At 40.3% G+C, this 20,104-nt stretch overlaps 1 protein-coding gene across 1 annotated transcript in view; it reads left to right on the plus strand.

Annotated features, from left to right (window-relative positions):
- Positions 1-10,942: 10,942 nt before the first annotated feature.
- FAM81B (family with sequence similarity 81 member B) overlaps positions 10,943-20,104 on the plus strand; it is a 49,387-nt gene continuing 40,225 nt past the window's right edge. The window contains exons 1-3 of the mRNA XM_029218769.1: positions 10,943-10,952; positions 11,383-11,495; positions 14,382-14,446. Of these exons, the coding sequence (XP_029074602.1) occupies positions 10,943-10,952; positions 11,383-11,495; positions 14,382-14,446 (188 nt within the window). The remainder of the gene's footprint in view (positions 10,953-11,382; positions 11,496-14,381; positions 14,447-20,104) is intronic.

Below are 20,104 nucleotides of genomic sequence, written 5' to 3' on the forward strand. Positions count from 1 at the left end.
ATCACAGGTGGGAGAGGGGTGAGGACTGTAGTGGTAAGCAACAATGTCTTCGTGGCAAATTCTAAAAACTCAGAGTTTAGATAAACAGAAGTGCTTTTGTCTTGTAAACATTATTTGTGTATAGTTTACCTACTATAAAGTGCATCCATTTTAGAATATAGTCAATAATATTGTGACAACTTTGTATGGTGGCAGATGGTAACTGGACTTACTCTGGTGACTATTTCATAATGTATAAAAATATCGAATCACTATATTGCATACTTGAAACTAATATAATAATGTATGTCAAGTATAACTTAATAAAAACTGCACCCATTTTAAGCATATAATTCAGTACAGTTGGATGGATGCTATACACCTAGGTAATCAACACAGTCAAGACATAGAAGATTTCTACCATTCCAGAAATTTCCCTGGTGCCCTTCCCTGTAAATGCCCACTGGAAGTATTTTTTTTATTTCTTAAGTCATAGGACATTTATTTGAACATTTTAAAGTTGAGGTAGCATAAAAAAGAATCTGTTCACTTGCCAAAAACAACATTCAAATCTTTGATTCTTAACATAAAATCAGATAACACTTCTCTAAGTATAGTTTTAGCACAGACTAGCTACTAATGAGAGCCACAGAGCTCTCAAACCTGGCTAACGTTTGATGTTTAACATTCCCCCAAAAATCTGAGTAGGAAAGAGATGTTTTAAGCTACCTGACATATTCTGAAGATACAAAAATCTCCTACAAAGGCTACATGGTAGGTAGTTAACATGGGTGAGAGGGTTGAGGGAAGGAGAAAGTAAAAATAGAAAGAAAAAAAGACTTCACTTGAAAAATATGTCAGGTTTATGCATTTGTTGTAAAAGTGTATATGGATATATATGGATATTGAATTTAAAATATAAGAAATAACCACAGAGACACCTCAATTCTTAGAAGAATGTTAAATGTCTCCTAGTGAATCCTCTTCAAGACATTTCTTATTCTATGTCAGGTCAAATAATGTTCTCTTCCATCTTAAAACATAAACACAAACTAAAGTCTAAAACAGTTACTGACGGATGGAAATCGAGTCTGAGATCTGGACTGAAAAGTGCTTTCTCAGCCTGAAGCTGAATCTTCTGCTCTGAAAGTGCTTCCCTGCCTGCTTCTCTAGGGATCAATAGCAGATCAGACAGGAACCTCCCCTGCTGCTGCTGCTTTCTAAGAGATGCGGGAACTGAGCAAGTCGTGAACGCAACCAGAATTCCTCATCTTACACCCCATCCCCATCTCTGTTGGGTGGATTCTGTGAAAGCATCTGGAATTAGCAGGCATTTTCAGCCTGCTCACTTCAAAGCAGCCTGCAGCCAGGAAACTTGTGATTTCTAGTGACTTCTTAACAAAATGTAAAAACTGATGCATGCCATTAGAAAATGAAAATATGGCTGAAATTTTGTCCCCATATTGACATTGGTAAGGAAATCTGGGGGGGAAAACATAATTGCACAACAAAGGAAGAGTTGCCTTAGTCGGTTTTAAAATATAGAAGCAATTCATATTAATAAAAATATAGTAAACTAGAAAGAAGGAAAACAAATTATCCATAATCCTACCTCCCCAAACCCATTAAAGCTTTGATAAAATTCCTTTCGGAATTTCTCTTAACGTAGTTGAAATCAAACTGTGTCTAACATTTTGTATCTCAGCTTTCCACTTAACATTGTAATATATACATTTAACATATCATAAGTAATCATTAATAAAACTATTTTTTAATGGTTGTCATAATTAAGTCCTACAGAATATTACTCTTAGTATTTCCCTCATCTTGGACAATTAAGACAAACACCAATTTTTAGTTATTTTAACAGTATGGTGAATGTGTTTGTATGTCTTTTCCTGTATTCTGGGATAGTTCCCTGGAATATATTTTAAGATGTACAAATTCTACATTTGGGTATAGAAATTTTATGTCTCTTGTTACATATTTTCAATTTGCCTTGCAAAAATATAATTTTGGGGGGGGCAGTTTGGCAATGTGTATCAAGATTCTCATAAATATTCCTATCCTTTGATCCATCATTTCCTTAGAGAACAATCAGAGGTATATGAAATGATTTTTTGTAAAATATTATCACAGTATTATTACTATTACCAAAACAAGTTGGCCACAATCTAAAGATCCAAAAATAAAAAAGCAGTGAAATAGAATTCTGATTAGCCAATTATTGAAATCCTATTTTCAAAAAAAACAGGTTAAAATGTCAAAATATAGCATATCATTAAGACTAAATGGAAAAGTCACGATATAAAATTATATATATAACATGATGTTTAGTACACATATGCACACACACATGTATATATATGACACATACATATATATGCATATGTTCATAGAAGAAAGGCTAAAGACATATCAAAGTGTGTAATGATTATTTCAATAATAATTTCAGAGGGGATGAGTATACAAGAATTCTGCTGGGCTGCCCAGCACCTCTGCTTTCCTCTATAATTACACTCACCATTCTTCATCTTAAATGACTGTGTACTTATTGTACATTGCCTTTTAGAATAACATCAGAGAAAACTTTTTTCTGTTTCACTCACTGCTGTATGTCTAGGAAAGAACTTAGAAATTACCCAATAAACGTTTGAATGCTTATGTAACTGACTGAGAGAATAAATGAGTGATTGATGATTGAATGAATTCAACAGAAAGAGGCAGAAGAGATGCCATAAAGAAGAAGGGGGCAGAAAAGGATGAAGATATATAGAGACGTCAAAGATAAGCAGCTTGGCAATGTGGAAAGAGCATAGACTTTAGTCAGCCACACTGCTATATGACTTTGAGAAAGTTCCTCAACTTGTACCTGTAAAATGGGATACTATACTCATTTAGTTGTTGTGAGAATTAACTGAACTATAAATAAATACACCTACGCTGTGCCCTGCACATAATAGGCACTCAGTAAATGTTTTCCCATCCTCTTAGGTTATAGTTTGGTCTAGTTATTTCTATAACCATGAAAGGCCGATTACAAATTTTCTAGGGAAAAGAATGTGCTGGACAAAATTATTTTCACTTTCATTTTAAAAGCTAGCCAAGCTAGAAGAAGGGCAAAGTGAAGATGCCCAAACTCTTGCAAGGTTAGGCATCCTGACCATAAGAGGATGTGGGTCTGTAGTACATACTGAAGGAATGAGCCCCAGAGGTAAGTTTTGTACAGAACAAAATCTCATATATTTTAATGGTGGGACATAAAGGTATTCCCAGAGCAAGGAAAAACTTCCCTCTTATGGATTTCATTACCCTTTCTACTGATGAGACAAACAGATGCAATATTAAATTCTGTCCTAGAGCCATTTGGCTTAACATGTGGATGTCGAGGACCAAAAATACATTCATTGATTTGGGGATTAGAATCTACTTACATGCTTTTCAAAAAGATATTTCCGTTCACCTTGAAGTGCTGGTGCTTGTGTGAGGCTGGATGGCTGGGGACACTGGTCTTATTACACAGCAAAAACAGGCTGTTGGAGATCATCAGATCAGCAAGTGGGATGGCTGCCCACCAGCACCTGTGCCTGGCGAGCTGACACCCTCAGGGATGTGGAACTGAGGTCTTTCCGAGCAGGCTGCTGAAGGCACAAGCCTCACTCACCTTGCAGAGCAAGAAACTTCCTTGTAGCAGAAGAGATTTTTGCAGAGAAATGAGGGAAATAAACCACGGGACTAGAGCAGCTAGAATAAATATTCCCGTTCCCTGTCTCATAGCGATTCTGTAAACTAATTTAACAAGGAGCACAAGCTTTTATTGCCTCCACAAAAGCTCATGGTTTCTGTATTGGATGGCAACATAATAACTAGCCACTTGAATTGTTATTGTCTTTGAATTATTAGTTTATCTACCTTTGTCATTATCAGCCATGGCAGTTCTGTTTTTCAGTTGCTGTGTTTTGTTTGTCCTGGACTCTGCACATGTGAGTACGTGTGGCAGACTGTATACAAAGATAAATTCATGTCCCCAGGGCGTATTTTTTCCCTTGGCATTTTATTTCATTGTAAATGATCAAAGTTACTATATTTTAACTATTTTTTATTTATTTATTTATTTTGTTTATTTATTTTATTTTTGGCTGCATTGGGTCTTCGTTGCTGGGTGCGGACTTTCTCTAGCTGCAGAGAGCAGGGGCTACTCTTAGTTGCAGTGCACCGGCTTTTCATTGCTGTGGCTCCTCTTGTTGTGGAGCACAGGCTCTAGGCACGTGGGATCAGTAGTTGTGGCTGGTGGGCTCTAGAGAGCAGGCTCAGTAGTTGTGGCGCCCGGGCTTTGTTGCCTGCGGCGTGTGGGATCTTCCCGGACCAAGGCTCGAACCCGTGTCCCCTGCGTTGGCAGGTGGATTCTTAACCACTAGGCCACCAGGGAAGTCCAAAGTTACTATATTTTAATGTGTTGCACTTCATAATGTGGTGAGTCAATTAATTTGGCTGATATTAGCTGAAGCCCGGTAAAGGGCGGTAGGAGTCCGGAGGCAGGAAACATAGCAGAGGGAGGTGGGAATTCACTATAGCAGCTTGGCTATGATTAGGTATCTGGGGAGAAGCTGTCTGTTCCGAGGTGGGGGAGACAGAAGTGGTAACAGGGAACCAGGAATGGAAAAAGAGAGCCTCGCTGACAGATGGGAAGAGTAGCAAGGTATAAACACAAGGTAGGGATGACAGCAAGTTGCCCATTGGCACCTGAGGGCAGACTTCCCCAGTAGGATGTGGTTCAGCCTTGGGGGGAGGTGCAGATGGTAAATACGACCCGAGGAAGTTGTTTTGAAAGGGAAAACTCCTCCAGTACCACTACAGTGTAGGAAAATCCACATAGACACAGAATCTAAGATGCTGATGGATGCATAGGCAGACGGACAGGAGGGTAGACAGACAGCTGATTGCTTACAGGAATATAGTAGCAATTTTATGAACACGAAGGAGGCCCCCCCAATGAAAAGTATGCTCCCTGTAGGTTTGCAGGGATGTCACCTCTAGAAATTCCGTTCTTTGAGTTGTTCAGTGTGTGGTCCTTGGATCTCTGGATCAAAACCTACTGTTTGAAACTTGTGCAGGTGGGTCCCAGGAGTCTACAGTTTAAGAGGCTCTCCAGGCAAGTTTTACACACACTAATGTTTAAAATGCCTGGACTAAGGTATCGTTCCTTGTTGGGTGTGAAGGCCATGCTGAATTTATTAGATACTTTCTGATAGATAACTGGCTGAAACACAGGTAGAGAATAGGACAAGGAACGTTCGGTGATAGAGAGAGAGGCCTTTCCTCTCTCCACGTGTCAGGAGAGTCCTTGGCAGTAAGAGCTCCTGGAGGTGTCTCTAGGCCTGTTAGGGGGGCAAGAGAAGAGTCAAACTCCTGCGGTTGCCACTCAGACTTTAGGGACCGCCAGTCTGCATTTTGCAAAGCCCAGGTATAATGCCATCTCCTCCCAACTCACATCACATTCATCCACTGTCACCCGTATTTCTGAGCTCCCCTGTAGAATTCTGTCTACACATCTTTATGGAGTTCTTTTATTCATTTATTTAACATATACTTACTGTGCACTTACCATGTGCCAGACACTAGTCTAGACACCAGGGCAGAGCAATGAACAAAGGAGATAAAAATTTCTGCCCCATGGAACTTAGATTCTAGCAGGGGAAACAATGAGTAAGAAAAGTAAATGCATATTAGATAGATAAATGCTAAGCGGGGAGTACAGCAGGAAAGAGTAACAGGAAGTGTGTGTACATAAGAGGAAATTATAAGTTTTAGATAGGGAAGGCCTCTTCGAGAAAGTGATATTTGAATTAAGACCAGAAAAAAAGCAAGGGAGTGAGCAGAGGGTCTCTCCAGGGAAAGTGCATTTAAGCAGAAGCAACAGCAAGATCAAAGGCCCTGAGGCAAGAGCTTGTTCAAGGGGTACCAAGGTGGCCTTTGTGGCTGGAGGAGAGTAAACAAGGGAAAGAGATATAGGAGATGAGGTCAGATGACTATGGAAGGACCCCATCACATAGACCTCAGAAAGCTTTTGTAGCTATTAGAAAGGTTTTGTCCTTTATAAGATGGAAACCTATTGAAGGATTTTGAGCAGATAAGTTCCATGGTGAGTCTTAAATTTGACATCGTCACTGGCTATTTTGTTGAGAATAACTGGTTGGGGAGGTGGGGGAAGTTTGGCAGAAAGGATATTGGTTTTAGGAAGCCACTGCAATAATACAAGAAGAAACAGTGATAGTTTAGACCAATGTGGCAACAGAGGAGGTGGGGGAGAAGTGACCCATTCTGGATATATTTTGAAGGTGGGATGAACAGGTAGGGTAAGAGAGAAAGAGAGGAGTGAAGGAGAATTCCAAGTTTGGGGGTCTGAGCAACTGGAAAAAACCTACTGCCATTTACTGCAATGGGGAAGCTTGGATGTGGAGGGGTCATGTTTGGGGAAACAGGGATTTGGGGGAATCATCAGCTGAGAGCCATGAGATTGGGTGAGATCATGAAGGTAGTGAGTCTAGAGGTACAAGGACTGAGCTCTGGGACACTTCATCCCTCAGAGGTAGGGTGACCGACTGTTCTGCTTTGCCCAGGGCTGAGGGTTTCCAGGACACGGGACTTTCAGGAAAGCTCTAAGCAAACTGAGATGGTTGATCACCTGGCTCAGAGTCAGAGAGATGAATGAGAAACCCCTGAAAAGGAAGAGCAGAGCCATGGGAGACTCATAGCCCTGAGAGCCAAGTAAAGAATGAGCTTCAAGTAGAAGATAGCTCTCAACTCTGTCGAATGCTGCTGATGGGGCCAGATGAGGACTGAGAATTGAGCCCTGGATTTAGCCACAGAGAGGTCACCAGGGACCTTGACAAGAGCAATTTTAATGGAAGGTGCAAGGGACAGAAAGCCTGATTTTAGTGATTCAAGAGTAGTATCTTTGTCTGTTCATGCTGCTGTAACAGAATACCATAGGCTGTGTGGCTTAAACAGCAGAAGTTTCTTTCCCACAGTTCTGGAGGCTAGGAAGTCCAAGATCAAGGTGCTAAGAGATTTTGTTCCTGGTGAGAAACCTCTTGCTGGCTTGCAGAAAGCTGCATTCTCACTGTGTCCTCACACTTTCATCATTGTGTGTGTGTGCAGAGAGAGAGAGAGAGAGAGAGAGAGAAAGGGAAAGAAAAAGATTGAGATCACTTTCTCTTCTTATAAGGCCACCAATCCTATCAGATTAGGACCCCAACCCATGACTTCATTTAACCTTAGTTACATCCTAAAGACACTATCTCCAAATACAGTCACACTTGGGGGTTAGGGCTTCAACATATGAAATTGGCGGGGGGGGGGGGGGGAGGACACAATTCAGACCACAGCAAAGAAAGAAATTGGAAAGAGCAAAACAACGTTTCAGGATCTTTTCCTGTGCAGAAAAGGGAAAAAGTGAATGGTAGCTAGAAGAGTATATAGAATCAAATGAAGGTTATGTGTTTTTAGGTGGGTGGAAGACCAAAAAAAAAAAAGTATGTTTAATGCCAATGGGAGTTATCTAGTAGAGGGAAGAAGGGTCCTTGAATAGGCGAAAGAAAGTGGGACTCAGGATAATTGGGGGATGGACCTGAATGAGGGCACAGATTGTTCATCCATTGAACGAGTGGAGTCAGAATTTATGGACCCAAATGCACACAGGTCTATAAACACATTGGGTGGGCTTACCAAAATTCCCTCCTATTTACTTCTATATTCATGGTGAAATAGAAAAAAAAGGTCATCAGCTGACAGTGAGGATGAGACAGGAGCTTATGGCAGTTTGAGTTCAGAGGAAAAAGTATGAGAGTAATCTAGGAGAATGGGAGAGTGATGGACTAAGGAAATGACATATAATTGCCAGGGAGCATTAAGGATCCACTTAGCATTGAGCTCCCCTTTAGACTAGAAGTAAACACTCACACCTTAGCATAATTTAGTATAATGCATCCCAGGATGGGTGGTGCCCAAGAAGTGATCAGAAGTCTTGGGGTCTGGTCAATCAGTTTCATCATTCACTTAATGTAAGTCACTTAACCTATCTGAACCTCCTTGTATTTTTGCCTGTGAAATCAGGATATTCACACCTGCACTGGCTTCCTCATAAGAACCATGAGATGGAACATGAAGAATATCTTCTAAAATGTCAAGTGCTAAACACTTCAGAGATTACTAGAAGACTAGACTGGGTAAAATTAGAATAGCCCAAGGAAAGGTGAAGGGCCCTAAGGGGTCCTCAGGTCCAAATGAGGTCTTTCCAGGAAAGATGGCCTGAGGGCACTTAGGACAACAGGTGAGAGGTGACATGAAAAGAAAAGGAAGTCGAGGAGGACATTACCAATGAGTACTGGCTACTGTGGCCCAGCGCTGGTGAGGCTAGTTTAGCTGAGGACACAGCATTCAGCAGACACCCAGAGTCAGGGCTGCCACTGACCCACTGACACTCTTGTGTGAGTTAGAAATAGGCACCCCTTTCTCAAAACCCTTCCTTTACTTCCACTTGTGAGAAAACTGGCCGCGTATACTTACCTTACTAGAATATTTTCTTGACCTACACTTGAAAATTTTTCAGGCAACAAATTGAAAATTTTGTGAGGCCTAACAAACATGAAAATCTGCACTGTTATAGTGTGCATGGTGCCCCCTAGGGTTGTGTAGTGCACAACAGCACGCAGCAATACTGTCTCCGCTGACCCTCAGCACTAACAAACCCACTTCAGTGACCATCATCTCAAGATTATTCCTTTATGCCTATATTTAAAGTAATATCAGAATATAATGTCATTTTAAGTTTTTAAGGTGGAAATTGAACATTATTGGCTTCTTTGCTTTAGGCTATACTCTTGGTAGTCCTGGATTAGGAGGGCTCTTTGAAGACCATTGACTTCCAGGAAGGATTTTCACACACATTCGGCAGGTGGGAATTCAATGGTACATATATTTTACGTGCATTGTCCTATTAAAAGCCAAGCAGCACTGTCCCTGGTGGCGCAGTGGTTAAGGATCCACCTGCCAATGCAGGGAACACGGGTTTGAGCCCTGGCCCGGGAAGATCCCACATGCTGCGAAGCAACTAAGTCCATGTGCCACAACTACTGAGCCCATATGCTGCAACTACTGAAGCCCGTGTGCCTAGAGCCCGTGCTCCACGACAAGAGAAGCCACCGCAATGAGAAGCCCGCGCATCGCAACGAAGCATAGCCCCCGCTCGCCGCAACTATAGAAAGCCCGCGCGCAGCAACGAGGACCCAACGCAGCTAAAGATAAAATAAATAAATACATTAAAAAAATTTTGTAAAAAGCCAAGCAGCCATTTAGAGAACAAACAAGTTAGACTCTCATTTCACTGGGGCCCATTTTTCTAGCCAAATCCTATGGATTAGAAGCTCAAGTTAAGGAAAGAAAGAATCATAAGAAGTTGTTTAGCAAAAGGTCAAATCCAGTTTTCCTTTCTCACAGACTCTATCCATTTCTTGGATAATTGCCACCTTGTGATATAATCACTGATAATAGCTACCTTTTAGTGGATACCTAGCCTGGCACTTAGCTGAGTACTTTAAGTGTATCATCGCATTGAATCCTCTCAACCACATTATGAGATCGATATTATTAGCTCCCCCTAACAGATGAGAAAACTGAGGCTTGAAGAAGGGAGGTAATTTTGCCCAAAGTAAATAGCCAGTAGGCTGAGAAGTCAGGGTTCTAACCAACTCCCTTAGCACCCATATGCACCTGCACTCAGTCACTGGTGTGTCTGTCTCACTTGGCACTCTATAAAATGACAATTAGAGTGGTGTCATGAGCGTTTTAGACTGCTTGCAGACCATTAAATATTATATCTCTAAGTTTTAAGGACTTAGCTTAACACTTGAAGACACACCATCGAAGTCAAAAATCATGCGTTCTTTTATCTGTGGGATCAAAATTTGTCATGCAGCATCCTGTATCTCCTGCATGTCCTCGGAGCAAGGCAAACTCAGCACCATCATTTGAAAAGTAACTCAGCCAATAACATCATTTCTGTATGTGAGGGTCAAGTGGTATTAGCAAAGAACGCAAATTCTAATTTTAAACCTCACGAAAATATTTCAGAGTTAAAACAATCCACATCTTTTTTAAACAAGCCAAATCACTGAACAAAATTTTGTCTACAGAGCCCAAGTTCACCCACCCACCTGTCATGGCTGCATTCTTTGTGATGCTTTCCCTGGTGGCCTAGAAAAGTTAGCTGCCTTAACTAGTATACTTGGAGGAAGATTCCAGAGTATGGCAGCATCTCATTTTCTTTGTCTCAATGGATGGGAAGTGGTTATTTTTAAACTGATATTTCACACCCTTCCCCTGATCTCACCTTCACCGTTTGGTAAGAGACCACTTTCCATCAAATTAGACAAAGAGGTGTTGAAGGACCCAGTGAGTTTTACAACACTGAGCATTAAGGAAAACACTTGAAGCTCCTAAATCCAGGGACTCAACGACTTAAAGAGTGAAAACCAGCCCCGCTGACATCACAGATCCTTCCTGCAGCCACAATGTTGCTGGGCCACCCCAGGAAGATGCCCCAGAAACATGAAGACTTTAGTCTGGATGCGATCAAGATTCCTTAGTACTTTGGCTTTCTGAGAGAGAAAATTAAAAATATCTGTGCCCTTTCAAAAAAATATCCAATCAACAAAAAATAAAGTCAGGGGCTTCCCTGGTGGTGCAGTGTTGAGAGTCCACCTGCCGATGCAGGGGGACCCGGGTTCGTGCCCCGGTCCGGGAAGATCCCACATACCGCGGAGCGGCTGGGCCCGTGAGCCATGGCCGCTGAGCCTGCGCGTCCGGAGCCTGTGCTCCACAATGGGAGAGGCCACAACAGTGAGAGGCCCGCGTACCGCAAAATAAATAAATAAATAAAAATAAAGTCAGGAAATCAGGCATCATGAGTTCAGGTATTTATCTCATGGATTGCTCAAGGACTCTAAATTTCTCGTACTTTGCTATCTTACTTGTATTTCTTCTTACATACAAACAAGGTAGCAAATCCCAAAGAAGATCCTCAGATGGCTTCGGCACAATAGGGTGAGGAATCATTTCCTATTATTTTAGAACAGCTTGATCTAAATGAGTGCATCTTAACAGTTTCCTGACTGTCTCATGGCAGTACCTGAGGTGATAAGCTCTTTCTGTAGGTGTGATGGGGACCTGGGAGAGAACTGGGGTGGGGAGAAGGGAAGAAGTTTAAAAGAAATTGGAAGCCTCCCTTTAAATTTCACCGTATGTATAGAAACTGCCCTCAATTAAAAAAAGTAGAAAATTGCCACCACTGCAAAAATTCACTTGCCATAGTTCCTAATCTGACTCAGCGTTCTGGTTGCCTAGATACGGATGTACACAAAAGTTCCTCCCCGACTGCCACGACTGCCACTGCCTCGGAAGAGCCAGATGAACCTGATGGCCCCCTTGTTGGCTCAGCCAGTGACCAAGAAAAGAAAGCAAGTACTTTTAGATATTCATATTCAAAATAGAATATTTTGCTCAGCTTCTTTAAAGCTTAATGTTGCTTAGAGAGATCTAAGGAGTCCTGGAAGAGTTGCTTTTCTTTTCATTCTCCCACATCTCCTGTGTCCTGCTTTGCAAAAGTGACTGATGCCAGCACAAGCTGCAAAGAAAAATGTGTCGATACGTTCATTGCACTGACTTTTAATATGTGGAGATAAAAGTCAACAAAAATTTGACAATTATTTTTGTGAAGATTTAAAAGGAAAGATGATAAACTCCAAGTGGAGACATTATCTCTAACATAAAACAGAGAATAGCTAACTAGAATTTTTATTGGTATGGACTTGTCATATCTTCCCCATTAATGAAAAAGAACATTCAAATAAGCAGGGTTTTTAGACTTTGCATTGTAATTCTCAAACACCTGACCAGCAGATGCAGCCTCTTGTGATGGGAAGAGGACTGGAAAGCTAGCACAATGTCAAGGACTGATTTTTGGTATCTATTGGCTGTACCACATATTGGCTGTGTGACTTGGACAATTACTTAAACTCTCTTGTTTCCTCTGCGGTGAAATGGGCTAATTTGTCCTATCAGATAAAGATGTGGAGTTTGAATGAGCCACTAAGATAAAGGACTTAGCAGGTAGGAAGGACATAGTCTGATTATTATCATAATCTATATGATCTTAAGTAAGTTCCGTCTCTGATCCTCAGATTCCTCACCTATAAAAGTAATTATCTTAAGTTCTTTCTGTAATAAAGATTTCAGTTACTTAAGGTAACTATTGTTATCCATAAGTTAAAGGTAATGATTCCCACCTTAAAGGGCTGTTTCAAGAATGAAATCACGTCATATGTGAAAGTATTTTATAGCCCGTTAAGCCATAAAGCATTATTATGAAACAGATGAAAACTAATACATGTAAAATGTTCCATAATAATCATAAAGTTGTTTGTGAAACAAATTTGATATAATTATGCTTAGTCTGTAGGAATAGGGATGGAAGAGCTGACATATTCAGTCAGCAAAAATATAAAAATTTAGTCTTAGATACATCAAAAAATTGCACAAAGAGTAAATAAATATGCCACAATGTTAACAGCTTTTGCTTTAGAATTAAAAGAGAATTTTTTTTTCTGTACCTTTTACTTTTTCTATATTTTTCCAAATTTCCCTGCATTGTCAGGTTTCGCATTTGTTACTTTACACGTATGTGAGTTGTAGGTGTGCTTTTAAGAGGATGCTATTTATAGTCTTCCAAATAAGACTTAAAAATGAACGAAATAAAAATAAAACAGATAAATAAATAAGACAGGCATATCCAATTGCTTCACCTCGGAAGGAGAAAGGAAGGCAATAAGCCAGTAACGTAGTGCCCTTGGACACAGTATTCATCACACCCTTTCATTCCACAAGTACTCACAAAGGACTACTAGGTTCCAAACATACAAGGCCAGGGACCAGCCCACAATCTCCCACAGGCCAGACTGTAGCAGTGGAGAGATGAGAAGGAAAGAGCTGCCGTTAAGCAGGTGAGGAGCCCAGGGCACAGTACTGTTCCAGCTGGAATCCAGAGTGAAAACAGGAACCAGGGCAGAGGACCAATCCCATTCTCTAGGGAGTTAGGATGGTTTCCATAACGTGGACACCTGGCTGCCCAGTGTATTAGTAAATCCACTCTCTAAGGGAAGACCTGGCTTCGGAGCATCCGACCCATTGCAAACCCCACTCAGCACTGGGGAGAGAGGATCTAAAGCACAGTCACAGCGACTCAATGGCTCCATCTGAGCAACCTCAAGCTTTTTCTGATTCCCACCACGGAGTGGGCTGGTCAGGAGAGCCTGATTATTGTCAGGTGTCCTATATTAGCTTCTTTGATAAGAAACTTACCTTACTTTTTTAAACTTTTATTGGAGGAGAGGGGTTCCAATTAAGCTTCTTTGGCCCTAAACTAAGAAGCAAAATGTGGTTGTTCCTAAGGCATTTGCAAAAGGAATGATTTCTGTAGTGGGTCTTAACATATTCTGCTCATCATTCTCGTATATAATAACATAAACCAAGAAAAAATATCCTAGAAACATATTTTGCTTAAGTTTTTAACTGAGGTGGAATACAACTCATACTCTCCCTATTGAATCCAATTCAGTGAGAGGCTATTAGAATGAAGGTAAATCTGTCTTGTTTTTTAAACTTAAATAAGAGAACATTAGAGGTTAAAACATTTTCAGCATAAGCAAAATAGTGAGTACATTTGGTAACCTCTTTCCTCCTAGAAATGCTACAAAATTATGAATTTTCATGCAAGTAGAACTTTCTAGTACCATTTTATTGAATTAGTTGTGTTCATATGGCCAACTATGTTTAACACTAGAAGTTATGTATGTAACAGTGCTCTGTACTTTTATTTCTCATTGACTATAAGAATCTGACATCCAGATTTCTTAGAAAACAAAATTATTTGAATAGACTACTTTTCTAGGTTTTGGCTTTGTTTTCAAAAATTAGCTGATTCCCCTCAGAATTCACCATGTCAGGAATAATTCACTCTATGAGGACATCTTTAGTAACTCCGCCAATAATCATTTGCTATTTCATTCAAAAATTATCCAAGAATAATCTACGGCTTTGACTTTTCCTGAAATTTTTTCTTAACTATGATACCAAATCTATGAAATGCAACACTCTAGAATCTTCCCAGAACTTGATTTTGATTTTAGCCTTGAGCAGTACAAATGGGGGTATGTGCAAGATTAACTGGGCTGGTGATCTATGATCTATAGCACATATTTTGTTTTCAGTTAAAACATTATAAGATGGATAAGATTTCCCTGTAAAGTAGCTAATGATACATTTTTAACCCATGACCTTTGTTTTAGGTAAGATTATCTCCAGCCAAAATGTCAACCAAGAATTCTACAGATCTAGTTGAATATGTTGACAAGTAAGTCTGTGAATTACAACAGTTTTAACTATTTACTATACTTGATGATTACGTTAGAAATTGAAGTGCCTGAATGAGATCTTTGAGTTCATCTAAACTAGTTCTCTGCTTTCAGAAGGACTGCATTAAAACATCTCGAGAAGACGAACCTCTCTCTTATTCCTCTCTGATTAACAGAACAAGCCAATTTTACTGTTTCCTCTTTAAGTAACCTCCATAGGTTCCTATAGATTTATGAATAACACAACATAGGCAATGAATGACATACGACAAGATCGGATATAGTTAACTGTGACTTTCAAAATAAACCAAATAAATATGTTAACATTTCATGATAAAAACTCAGGAAATTTTGAAATATATTAAACTAATTATCAGAACGTTTTTGTTTCTGCTATTTACAGTGTCACACCTGGAGCTCATCCAGGGAAGGTCTACAAAAGGGGGAGAGCTCCAGGGACTTAGAAATATAGCATACAATTGATAACATGCACATTGTCCAAAAGATCCTAGAATTCCAATTTGTAAAGGAAGGATACAGGGCAAGGCATATTAGTTTGAGTTTCTATTTGAGTATGTCAGAGGGGGATTCGTTCTGATGTGCGCATTAATGTTCTCAGGGCACTTGGGATTTAGTCTCAGGCTTTCCAGTAATTTTCTGCATGACTTCACGCGGTCCCATATGTCTCTGGGCTTGTTCTCTCATTTGCCAGATGAAGAGGCTGAACTAGAAACTCTCTAAGACCCACTCACTGTATCTTTAAAATAATTCTGATTCTAAAATATACATCATGACCACAGTGAAAAAAATTGACCAAAGAAAATGATTCAACATGAAAAGAAAATGGATTTTCATTTTTTAAATTACTTTTAACAATGAAGATGACAAAGTTTTAAAAATCACTAATATTACAGTATGTTCACAATTAAGAATTTCCCTGTTCCTTAGCCAGCTGAATTTAAGGCATTCCAAAAAGTTCAACCACAGTATTTCAGCCCCTCTTTTCATGCTACCCATGATTTGTATTTGTTTATGTGACAATGAGGCTGTAATTTAGAGAATGGAACCAAACAAGGGCAAAGGGGTTTTTTTTGTTTTTGTTTTTTTTTTGCGGTACGTGGGCCTCTCACTGTTGTGGCCTCTCCCGTTGCGGAGCACAGGCTCCGGACGCGCAGGCTCAGCGGCCTTGGCTCACGAGCCTAGCCGCTCTGCGGCATGTGGGATCTTCCCGGACCGGGGCACGAACCCGTGTCCCCTGCATCGGCAGGTGGACTCTCAACCACTGCGCCACCAGGGAAGCCCGAAAGGTTTTTTTAATGTTTAGAAATGAGACATTTGGATCGATGGCATTTTTTCTTAGTTAAGTACAATGAATGTGGTATGCACAAAAATAATTATTATAAAGATGTATTGGCTAACCTTGCCATCCAAGGAGAACACAAAGACCTATTCCCACCTGACTCTCCACATGACAAACAAAATAGAAATGGTTCTTCTGATCTGTCAAATTCCAGTATGAACCCAAGTGGATTTCTTTAGCTCAGGATGGTGACTTACATCATAGGAAATGAGAGAAAATTCCTGGAAGATGGCAACAAACTTAAAACGAAATCCAAGGAAATTTTTGCCATTTCTTGGATTCCAGAGAAACTAAAATTAAGACAAAGGGAAAGAAGTAGTCTATAATTCAGAGCAAAAGCATGATGACCCCAACATTCATTTCCGCCGTGATCCCTCCCACACCCCTTCTCTTTTTGTCCAAGTCATATATCCAAGAACTTTCTATGTACTGCCTAAGATGGCTGGTTTTCCTTTGGTCTCACTCCTCTAATCTCCCAGAGCAGGCTGCAAACTCCCTAAAGGCAGGGACTCTCTGGCCTTAATGCTTTCTGATACCCCTACAGTAGCCTATCATGATGCATTGAATATCAATTCCTAAGGAACTGTAGTTGACAGATTTAATGGAGAATAATGGTGGAGCAATTGAATCTTTAGGGCTCTGCTTAGAGCAGCAGACTCCTGGGTAGCTGATTAACTGGAAAAGCAAAATGGCATTTGGGCATTTCAATCATCAGTACAGATATTTTGAATCGACATATCGAATCCAACAAAATAAACATAAAAAACAATAATTTTAAAATAACTTCTTCCTCACAGTCATAGTATGTATTGAATGGCAACAAATGTATTGATATGCAAGCAGAGTACTCACACAAGTAAAAGTCATTATCGATTCGTTAAACAGCCTGAATATATGTTACATACTCTCAGAGGTTCTGCCTTATAAATCTATGTGGGCATATTTATAGGCAATACTAAAAACAAATAATAAAAACAACTGAAAAGAGTAAAAATTCAGCAACAAAAGAGATGATGCCTAGTCTATGAGCAAGGTTTGGCTAGAGATGAGCACATTAAAAAGAAAGGCAGACTGAGCATGTACAGGGCCCTTCTCAGCCTCAGGCAGCTGGAGCATCACCCACACTTGCTAAATGTTAGGTCATATTAATAATCCATGCAGCAGGGGCAGGCAGAATGCTTGCAATCATTTCTAGGACAATTATGGTGACATTATATTAAAGGCAGTAAATAATTCTGATTTCCACATGTGTTTATAGATTCACAATGAACAGATATCTGCTGAGTTCATGACGGTGTAGTCAATGCTCACTTAAGCTTAATTAAGCAGAAAAGCGCCAGAGGCTTTTTCTTTTTCTTCTTTTTCTTCTGCTGGTAGAAGGAGCATGGCATGGAGGCTAGGCACCTAGGTCCACTCTTGAATCTGCCTGTAATCAGCTATGTGACCTTGAGAAAACTAAAATGTCTTTGCTTCTCCAGGCAATCTCTGCCTCCTTTATAAAATGGGGTGGGGTTTCAGGTGCCTGAGTCCCAAGGGCTGTCTCTGTTCAAGGTAAGACCCAGAATTCATTTCCAGGATGCAGATCAGAGCCACCACTACTTTCTATTTCTCAACTCTGCCCACAGTTTAAACTCATAAACACTCTTTTATGTAATAAAGTAAGTGGTTAAGATTTAAGAACATATGTTATTCCCCCACAGGATTTCATATGGTGTAGAAAACAAATACTGCCCATAAATTACTTTTTATTCTCCTTCAGTTGACTCTCCTGAAAAAAATAAGTTTCTCACCACCAAATCAAATAATTTCTAAGGTCTCTTCCCTCCCTTAGACTCTCTGGTCTTCAAAAACTGGTTATAACCATTTATTCACTTAACAACTATTAATTGACAATCTACTACACGCCAGGCACTATGCTAGGCACTTGGAGGGTTTTCAGTGAACAAAACAAAGACCCTGTCCTCATGGAGCTTTTGTTCTAGTAAGAGGAAGAGATACACATTGTTAGGTGGTCTGGCCAGGGTAGAGTTCATTGAGAAGTTAGCATTTGAGCAAAAACCAGGAGATGAGAAAGTGGGCCATGGGGACATACAGGGGAAAGCTAAGTTTCTAAGGCAGGAACACTCCTGTGGTGAGGCAGAAACAACACAGGGGCAAAGAGAGCTGGAATAAAAGGGAGGGAAGTATAAACCCGAACTGTAATGCTATCTGGGCCAAGAAAATGAAATTGTTTTGTATTGAAGAGTTGTCCAGGCTGGGCTACAGCCAATATACATCTCAGGAATTCTCTCAGGAGTACATTTTGGGAAGATGCGGGTCTGGTTGACAGCCAAAGAATAGTATGCAAAATTTGGATGTATAAAACTATCAGTGAGTCAAACGGGCAAAATAATAAATTAGTAATGATCTGTACTTGTAAGTAGAATAGGGCATTCAGGGTCTGGGAAGTATTCATTTTCAAGGTTTTTTTCTTAGTACCATGGCAGCCATTTTATTATACTTTGATGCATTGCTTTTGTTGCTACATGAAGACAGATATTTCACATTAGAGTACACAGGAAAGGAAGACAAAACACTGTTGGTTGAGCTCTTTATGGGATAGGTCGTGTTAGGTTGGAGATCTCTTGGGTTTTATTTTGCAGTATCATATACATCTTCAAGGGCAACTAGCTTCCAGGTGAGAAAGCTCAAAATAGTCTGCATAACTTATAAAAAAAAGATACACGGGGCACTCTGGGATGTTAGCAAGTTATTTATTACCTGACAGACCCCCTCCCACCCTGCACAGTTCTCTAGCCCCACTGACCGCATTCAGCGTTAACGTTTCCAGCTCTTGCTCCGTGTTAATCATCTCATTTAATCCTCACAATAACCCTAAGAGGTGGAGAGTGTCACTATTTTAAAGATGAAGTCACTGGGGTTCACAGAGAAGTCAAATACTTGCCCAAGGTCACACAGTGCAATGACAGACCAAGATTCTAACACAGAAATCTAACACAGAAATTTCCAAAGCCTATTTTCTTAACCACTCGCTATCCACACCCCCTGCCAGCTACCTTCTCAACACACACACACATAGAGCCTGGGACATCGTCACCTCCAGCCCATCCCTCGCAGCATGGAAGATGTGAAGGCAGCCACATCTGATCTTCCTCCATGGGTGTCCCTGTGTGGGATGTAGGCAGCCTGGGAGGCACTACCATCAGCCACAATGCAGTCTTCTACTCTCTCTCTGGCATCATCTCACTGTGCTGGGGGTGGACACAGCTACAGGAACTGGGCATTACCCACAGCACTCCCATATCAGTCCAGGCAGGAGCTGCCCACATGAAGCTTAGTTCCTCCCACCCCAGGAGGGACTGAATTCTTGCCACACCTGAGAGTTTCTGCTCAAGTGTGAGAACTGTGCTGAGGTGAGGCCGAGGCTAGTCTCAGTTCACTAGAGCAGAGAGGGAGCCTCTCCAACCTCTGGGCCACAAAGAGGACCCTTAGGGCTCCACGGAGAGATGTGAGCCAAGCAAAGGTAACTGGGGTGAAAAATTACATGATGTTGGAAGCAAGTTTTATATATATATATAAAAATATATATATATGCAGAGGAATATATTTATATATACAAGTTATATATAACATTATATATAAACATATGCATCTTGAATACATATTTATATATGCAGAGGAATATACATGTGTGAAAATATATGCCAGTTACATGTATATAACTTTATACCTATAAGTATATATACCTTGAATATATATTTATATTTATATAAATATATGCAGAGGAATCAATATATCTTATCTCTCTGAGAAAAATTCAAATATAACAGGCAGAACTACTAACTGGTCTAAACAAATGTGCTGTGGTGTAGGGAAAAAGAGTCAAGGGGGCAGGTTGAAATGTTTCCCAGCTGGATTACTGATCATCTTTAAGCTTCAGTTTCCACCTAAATTGAGAAAAATTTTACTTATGCCAAGGACAAGTTGTGGGGATGAAATGAAATCGTGTTTATGAAAGTGCTATGTTGACTAAGCATTATGGAGAGATAAAACAGTAATAATAATAGATTCCTTACATTTCTCTTGGGCTAGAAGCTCCCCTCAAATAATTTACCATTTGTGTTAGTTTCCTAGGGCTGCCACAATACAGTACCTCAAACTGGGCGGCTTCAAACTGTATTATCTCACAATCCTGGAGGTTAGAAGTCTGAAATCAAGGTGTCTGCAGGTTGATTCCTTCTGAGGGCTCTGGGGAGAACATGTCCCATTGGTCTCTTTTAGCTTCTGGTGACAGCCA

The sequence above is a fragment of the Monodon monoceros genome, unplaced genomic scaffold, assembly GCF_005190385.1.
Source record: "Monodon monoceros isolate NGI ecotype Baffin Bay Population unplaced genomic scaffold, NGI_Narwhal_1 Super_Scaffold_12, whole genome shotgun sequence".
In the NCBI taxonomy this organism is placed as follows: domain Eukaryota; kingdom Metazoa; phylum Chordata; class Mammalia; order Artiodactyla; family Monodontidae; genus Monodon; species Monodon monoceros.